This window comes from Ostrinia nubilalis, chromosome 11 (assembly GCF_963855985.1).
Source record: "Ostrinia nubilalis chromosome 11, ilOstNubi1.1, whole genome shotgun sequence".
Lineage (NCBI taxonomy): Eukaryota > Metazoa > Arthropoda > Insecta > Lepidoptera > Crambidae > Ostrinia > Ostrinia nubilalis.
Genome location: NC_087098.1, coordinates 13,386,740 through 13,395,285, shown reverse-complemented (window position 1 = coordinate 13,395,285; position 8,546 = coordinate 13,386,740). Strand labels below are relative to the sequence as shown.

General features: G+C 38.6%; 1 protein-coding gene across 1 annotated transcript; it reads right to left on the bottom strand.

Annotated features, from left to right (window-relative positions):
* Positions 1 to 281: 281 nt before the first annotated feature.
* Positions 282 to 8,051, bottom strand: LOC135076293 (MMS19 nucleotide excision repair protein homolog). Its single transcript, XM_063970777.1, has 7 exons — positions 7,740 to 8,051; positions 7,247 to 7,630; positions 6,774 to 7,123; positions 5,228 to 6,682; positions 1,672 to 1,938; positions 1,007 to 1,174; positions 282 to 737 (listed from the first exon to the last, which is right to left on the bottom strand). Exons 1-7 carry the CDS (start codon positions 7,825 to 7,827, stop codon positions 528 to 530), a joined length of 2,922 nt encoding a protein of 973 aa, XP_063826847.1. The 5' UTR covers positions 7,828 to 8,051; the 3' UTR covers positions 282 to 527.
* Positions 8,052 to 8,546: the final 495 nt, after the last annotated feature.

The window sequence follows — 8,546 nt, the reverse complement described above, 5'->3', positions numbered from 1 at the left end:
TATAAGTGCTGCATAACAAATTACTGGAAAATACATAATATCAGATCCATTTATAAATACAATAGAGTATAAACTGTACATAGCTTTTATTTGGGCAATGACCATGAGTCCACTGTTTTTATTCTTATTATTATATTAAGTTTTGATACATTAAAAATTAAATACTGTATGATAATTTCAAGGTTTTTAGTTTGGCTAAGGTGCATCTGGGTCATAACCACGTTTCAGTTTTATAGATTTCAATTCATTCCATGGCTACCGAATTTTTTTTGTAGTTAACAAAAATTTTTCAATCCATTGATGCTTGTAAAATATATTTTTTTAGTTTATTTACCCTACGAATATAGCTGGAGCTGCTTTGAATTTAGGCATAACAATTTGGTAGCAAAATGTAACGTGTCCATTTTGTCGCAGTTGCAAGTTATTGTCGCCAATAGATGGCGTTAAATAAACATATTATTATCTCATTTGTGCAATAGAAATGGTTGAATTATTCTTCCAGATTTCACTAACGATTTTGATTGGTATCAGTTTTCCTTCTCCTTATTTTCTCCTGGGGAGCCAACTAAGAACCATCTCGTTCTAGCTTTGACGGCCATATTGCGAACCAATCGCTTCTTGTCGTCGAGAGATGGCGCTAAATCCAATAAAATGTCTTGCTTGTGAGGAAGAAGTATCATGGTGCGGTATGAGTTTGCGATTTCGTAGAGACATTGTAGACTTTTTATCCGAACATCCTGAAATAGTTTTGAATTATTAGAAAGAGTTTATATAAAAAAATAATGTATATCCTACAATAAATATAATGGATCCCACAACACAGGGAATCCTAGTGTGGGAACCAGTGCCTTACTTTGTGTACATGTAAACTTTTGAAACAAATAAATTTTTATTATTATTATTATTTATATTTATATGAACTGGTTCTTGGGCTCTGTGTATTAAGAGCATACTATTCTTAGCTTGCATACAACACACAACATTAACTTCATAAAGGTTTTCTTACCATAGATTTGACGTATTTCGATAAATTCACCAATCGCGGTAAAATAGTCTGTAAGCTAAGCGCCACAACATCGTGTTTGTCTTGCACAAAATGGCACAGAATATCTAGCATCACTTGCAGCAAATCTTTATTGTCGTAATTTAAGGACTCTACTATTAATGGTGCAATCTGAAAGCAGAAAAAAACACCCTGTTGTTATTTGGAACATGAATCATCAAGTCATTTAGTCTCTATTGCAAGAACTCGACCTTCTCCAATTCACCAGAGGCAAATGGAGGATTCGATAAGTCCATATGCGGGTCAACCGGGTTTTGGGATTGAGGAGGCCTGATATTCCGATTTCTTTCTAACGACATTCACGGGAAGAATGGTGGTAGTCCTGGTGACTCTGACAGAACCAAACACTTACTTTCATTAGATAAATTAAAATATCATCATCATTTCAGCCATAGGACGTCCACTGCTCAACATAGGCCTCCCCCAATGCTTTCCATGTTGGCCTGCGTCCAGCGCTTCCCTGCTACCTTTATGATGTCGTCGGTCCACCATGTGGGTGGACGTCTCACGCTGCGTTTTCCGGTACGCGGCCTAAATTCAGAACCTTACTGCCCCATTAAATGCATGCAAATTAAAATATACAAAATATAAAAAAGAGAAACGCTTACCTGTCCAACATCACTATTAAGTACAGTCTTCGGCACCTTTTCAAGTACATACGCCCAACTCAGCAGATAATATTGCTTTGTCTCATCATCCACTGGCCCGACTGTACTGGTTAGTGATTTGAAGTTCTGGTAAAACCTTTGCTTGTATAACAAACCAGATCTACAATGCTGTTTTCTGTTCAGGTAATCGGGGTAGTCAGTCATGATCAGTTGGATAGCTTCGCAGCCGTATTGACTGAATTCTGGTGATGATAGAGTAGTCATGATCTGAAATAGTTAACCCATAACTTAAGCATATTTTATTAGTTGCTTACTAAAGAATTTGTCCAAAGATATTTAAATAAAAAACTTATTCAAAAGCAAGAACTTTTAGCCTAGCGTAGACCACCAACTATTAGTCGGCCGATAGTTGGGCCCGATTTCAATTTGTATGAAAATCAAATGTGTAATGTGCGGACTTCCATACATGTCCAGCCCGACCCAACTATCGGACGACGAAAAAGACGTGGTCTGCGCCAGTGTTGGCAAAAAGTTAATCTGATTAATGATTAAAAATTAATGATTAAAATCATAATCAAATTTTTTTGATTATGATTAGTTAATCATTAATCAAAAATTTTGATTAAGATTAATTAATCATAATCATTAATCGTTAATTTGATTATTTGATTAACTATCTACTATTTTCATAAGAAAAGGGTTGGGAGTGTATGAAAAGGTACCCGCGACTTATAAAATATCTAGCAAAGGGGGGATCTGGAGTTGTACTGTCGTTTTCCCAAAAAACTGCGTCAATTTTCACTACTCAAAACACTTATCGCACTAGTTTTGTTTCTCACAATTCCTTCTATTCTTCCGGTATCCTCCAGCAAAATTGGGTCAGGATAGAAGTTAAGCGGGCTGGCTGACGATAGGGGAGAAGTCCCCCCCGCCCCTCCCAAGGTAGGGGCAAGCGTGGGCAATTCAACGGAAAGGTGGGGTTGCTAAACTAGGACGTTTTGTGTGTTGGGGAGGTGCAGGAGAGTTCGTAACAGAAGTTTCGGGGGGAGGCCCACGCGTGGGCAATTCAATAGAAGGATGGGGTTGCTAAGCTAGGAGGTTTTGCGTGTTGGGGAGGTGCAGGAGAGTTCGTACCAGAAGTTTCGGGGGGAGGGCCACGCGTGGGCATTTCAATAGAAGGGTGGGGTTGCTAAGCTAGGAAGTTTTGCGTGTTGGGGAGGTGCAGGAGACTTCGTACCAGAAGTTTCGGGGAGAAGCCCACGCGTGGGCAATTCAATAGAAGGGTGGGGTTGCTAAACTAGGAGGTTTTGCGTGTTGGGGAGGTGCAGGAGAGTTCGTAACAGAAGTTTCGGGGGGAGGCCCACGCGTGGGCAATTCAATAGAAGGGTGGGTTGCTAAGCTAGGAGGTTTTGCGTGTGGGGGAGGTGCAGGAGAGTTCGTACCAGAAGTTTCGGGGGGAGGGCCACGCGTGGGCAATTCAATAGAAGGGTGGGGTTGCTAAGTTAGGAAGTTTCGCGTGTTGGGGAGGTGCAGGAGACTTCGTACCAGAAGTTTCAGGGGAGGCTAGGGGTGGGGGGCAGGTGGTGGAAGTGTGGGGTTGCAAGTAAGTGCTGGAACGGTAGGGGAAGTGGACTGATATCCTCCTACGGGAGGTCGGAAGACTGCACCGGAAGTTTCAGCGAGGGAAGGGGGCGGGGGGCAGTCTAGGTTACCTTATATTTATCTAGGTATGACCTGTCATAGAATTGTAGCCTAAAACCAAACATCTAATATTAGAATTCAATGTTTTAACATTGTTTTCGATAGAACATTTAAGAAGTTAATCAAGTTAATCAAATTAATGATTATTGATTAATGATTAACAAATTAATCATGATTATGATTACTTTTTTAATCATGATTATTTTAATCAGGATTAATTTAATCATGATTAAAATTAATCAAATTAATTAATTGATTAAAAAATTAATTGATTAGTGCCAACACTGGTCTGCGCCTAGGCTTAGTGCTTAATAGAATAATAGTGTAGTCTGGTCGCCGAGCACGTAGAATTTTGTCCAATGACCCCAGCTACCTATCCTTATCGCTCGCGCGTAATTATATTGCTGTCGCGACTGTGCGACGGGACGGGCGGCAGCAGTAAGTGTGCGAGCGCGACAGCAATATAATTATGCGCGAACGATAAGGATAGGTAGCTTGGGGTCATTGGACAAAATTTTACGTTTTTTTTTTTTTTTTTTTTTTTTTTATGTGATAGGAGGCAAACGAGCAAACGGATCACCTGATGGTAAGTGATTACCGTCGCCCATAGACACCCGCAGACCCAGGGGCGTTACAGGTGCGTTGCCGGCCTTTAAGGTAAAGATACGCTCTCCTCTTGAAAGCTTGCAGGTCGTATCCGTCCGGAAACACCGCAGACGACAGTCCATTCCACAGTTTGGTTGTACGGGGCAGAAAGTTTCTAGAGAAACGTACTGTTGTGGACTGCCAACCATCTAAGTGCTGGGGGTGGAAGTGCTGTCGGGTAGATCGGTGGCGAAAAGTGGCGGCAGGAATAAGTCCGGATAATTCTTCGGAGCACTCCCCGTGATACATGCGATAGAATATGCACAGTGAGGATACATCTCTACGCAGCGCCAAGGGGTCAAGCCGATCCGAAATGTCCTGGCAGTCAACGATTCGAGCTGCTCTCCGTTCAATGCGGTCCAGAGGGAGAAGCTGGTACTGGGGTGCACCTGCCCAAAGATGAGAACAGTATTCCATATGAGGCCGAACCTGCGCCTTGTAAAGTTGCAGACGATGGGCTGGAGTGAAATACCGTCTCGATCTATTGAGCACACCAAGCTTCTTCGAGGCTAATTTAGCCTTACCCTCTAAATGACCACGGAACTGGACTTCGCTCGATATGTCGACACCAAGGATTCCGATATTGGCTGAGGCAGTTAGGGGAGTGCTCTCGAAACAGCGGGATACGACAAACGGCAACTTTTTGGCGGTGAACGCGCAAACTTGTGTCTTTGTAGGGTTAAATTGGACCGTACGTGCTCGGCGACCAGACTATAGTAGATACGTGATGTGTCTTTATCGGCATTTACAATGACAGCATAAGAGTTAGACTATACACTTCTGTTGCACCTATAAACAACTGAAAATACTGTAGCGTTTAGCTTGACGTATCATCCAGACTACAAAAATCCGCTAACGCTTATTCTAATACAAATAATGGCGTCAATTAAAGAAAAGAGGTCTTCCTTATCTTTTAGCCTATTCTAAACACACACATTTACATATCACACAATGATGAAATTGTCGTTAACTAGCTTGTTTATTGAGATAAGTCTTCTAAATTGAAGCACTTATCTTAATGTTCAAGGTAATTAAACTGGTACTGATGAATTGAGTTTTAATACATCACGTATTTGATAAACCAGTTTAGTTTATTTGTTAGTTAGTTCTATATGATTTAGGCAATTTAATACAATAAATATTAATTTACCTATAACTAGAAGTTGTAGTAATTAAATGTGATAATGAGTAAATTAAATAGTTTTTTTACCTTTTGCAGCCAAAATGTAAACAGTTCATTTCCTCTCATAATTAAAGCCTTTGTTATCCATCCATACAAAACTATTAGTCTTGATGATAAAGCTTGTTCCCTGTTACCTTTAGAAAGAAAATTCTTCAACAGTTCATACAAAAGTTCGAACTTCTGACCATACTCAGCCTTATTCAAGAAATGTGCCACTATCACACAAGCTTTATTCCGAATAATATCATCGTTACTATCTAACGATTGAGTTAGTGCCATCGTCATTATGTCCTCGAAACTAGAATTGTACACACTCTGATGAACAGAACTATACAGGCAGTGTACCAAGTGAAAATTGGCCTCATCACTCTTAAACTTTTCCAGAATATTCTCTGTGTGCTTTGACAATATTTTCTGCTGTTTCTCTTCTGGTAAACTACTTATTGTATTAGCTATTAACATAAAACCGTGTGACAAAGCCTCTTGTGATCCTGTATGCAGTTCTGAAGTGACCCAAGATAATATAGAATCAATAAGACCATGATCACTCTCGATTTCAGATAATTTCTCATTAGAATATAGACTAGCATTGGACATTGATTCATTCATAGCCTCTACAACTTTAAATGCTTCCGTATCTTTAGTAACAATGACCTTTAACATTTCCTCAATGATTATCTTCGTAAAATCATCTATACTGGCCAAGTTGGACATCAAATTCAAACGCTTTTCCAACGCGACTTTATCTTGGGTCAGATTCTCCAAATCGCACTTCCCTTTTATGACTAAACACATAATATTTTCGGGATATTTTCTAGCAATTGCATGGACAGTTTCAACACTAACACTCAGCAAGTCCTTGTCTTGTGAATGTTGTATGTTGTGTATTAGAACTTCAACAAATGGCAAAACAAGGTCACTTTGTAACGCATTCCGGACTCTGATTAAAGTTTTGAACCCTGCAATCTGGTATTCTTTTGATGGCTGACTCACAGCAGTTAGGCACAGACGCGGGATCTCATTGACCTCCGATTCCACTTGATCTAAAACTTCCCAATGCACAGCCAATCCATACAAATCGGCAAGGAAATCTAGGCTGGCGATTTGCAGTTTGGGTGTCGTTTTGAAACCATAATATGCCACTATAGCAGGTATCATGGACTTATTAACGATAACGCAAGATTCTTTTGATGCGTTTGCTGTTGTCAGCAACACCTTGGTTGCTTGAACAAACTGGGCAACAGTGGTTGATTCTGCTATTGCTGTTTGCATTGAAATCAGTATGCCTTTGAGAAAGTTTTCAAAACCCTGGTCTGTGTTGGATGCAGTGGCTAATTTAGAAGTTAATGCTGACAATGTCTCATGAGCAACCATCTTGAGTTCTTCATCTGTTTTGTGAGTTATCTCTCTGTGTATGGAAGCCCATAGTGTTTTTAGGAACGGCCCATAAGTTTCTACTTTGAATGTTTTACAGCTCTCATTCTGAAATTACAAATAATAAACATTTAAATTATTGTTATACAAAATAAATAAATACACTATAAAACCTATTTTGAGAAGATGGTTCACTTACTAATAGTCTTAACGAATCAATTTTAGCTAATCGTAAGCTTGAATCCAGTTTTTCAACGAGCAAAACTAAGCATTGTTCTCCAAATTCAGGTACAGCACAGAGACAAGGACATAATGCATTTGCCAAATCTTGTCTCGTCACTGGGGCCGGATCGTCCGGTGCAGGATGAAAGTCAATGGGGTAGTAACAAGATATAACTTCGAACATTTCGTCTACTAAATGACCTAAAGGTACTTCTTTTAAAAATGTAAATAGGAAACTGAAAAGGAACAGCAAATTGCGTGGATCTCTTTCTCCGTCCATCGCAGATATGACACCATATACAAAATCTGGACCCAATGATTTTATATCTGAAATAAATTGTTCAAAGTGTTAATAACACAAACAGTCATATGGGGGTTCTGCAGGAATCACAAATATTTCCAGAAAATACAGTCATATTAATTTAAAAAGATTTATGAAATAAAACTTACATTCTATGTTTTTATCCATTAAATTCTGTGTTATGCAGTAAATATTATATCTGTCTTGTCTAACTTGTGACTGGCAGGGTACTTCTCTGAACAGAACAGTAAAAAACTCCCCACTATTGTTGATATTGTAATGTGCCATGTTGACTATTGCCAAATAACCTTCTAAAACAACTGGAATTACTCTGTGGTTGTCTTTCAGTCGGTCAACATAAAACTTGGATATGAAATTTATCTGCGTCTCCGTTAAGAAATCATGCGGAAGTTCTTTGAGAATTTTTGTAAAAAATCTCATCCCTTTCTCCCGATTTTCGGGTTCTTTGTTAGTTAGGGCTCCACCCATGTTCTCAACTAGCTGCACAACATCGAGGCGCCCAGACATGATGTCTGTAATAAAAAAAAATACTTGAGGAATCATGAGAACTAATTTATAGTTTTCTTGTACAATAGCAAGAGTTATAACGTGAACAGTAGATAAATAATGTAGATAAATAACCTGATATTATGCTGTGCGTTTCTTTGAATATATCATTGTTTTTAATAATTTCTTCAGCTAAACTTGGTGTAAGCCATGAAGAACTCATTTTGCAGAAAGAAAAGTTATTCTACTCTATTATTGACTGATTTATTTACATGTTACGTTTCGAATTATGTAATTATGTGGATGCTAGGTTTATTTTAGCTAGTTAGGGTAAATAAAATAGAAAAAATGTTTTGTGAAATTACACCAGTTTTTGAGGTTATGCTGTTTTTTTTTAATAATCTGACAGTTATGGTACAGGCACTTGTTCACTACACAATCGTTATTGTCGGTGGGCCAGGTGACCTTGATTTTGAGGTCAAATTGTTCACTATATCGTACTTTTTAAAACATGGTTCTTATCTTGCTCAAAATTTACAAATTAAAGTTATTGTTGGTCGCCAAGCAAGAGTTGAGGCGATCAGTTCAAGAAAGATTTGTATTAAAATTTGTAGACGCTGACTTCTTGCGTGCGTATTCTTAGTCTTACTGACTTGTATGGTCTAAGCTCTAATGCACAGTGTTGCCAGTCGGGTCTTGTCAGAAATTACCAGAAATATAAAAAAATGTAACCTTTTTGAATAAAAAGTAACCTTCATACTTGCGGAGCGATTGTGTAAGGTTGTTCATGGATGGTTCATGTTTACCTAAATTCGAAATTTTGACCATTCCATGAAGACCGAAAAGTGACCGGTCGTATAAAACCGTTTCATGGATTTGCGTATTATTATCAAAAAAACATTTGCTAAAACTCATTGTCTTTAACAAATAATAAATCAAATT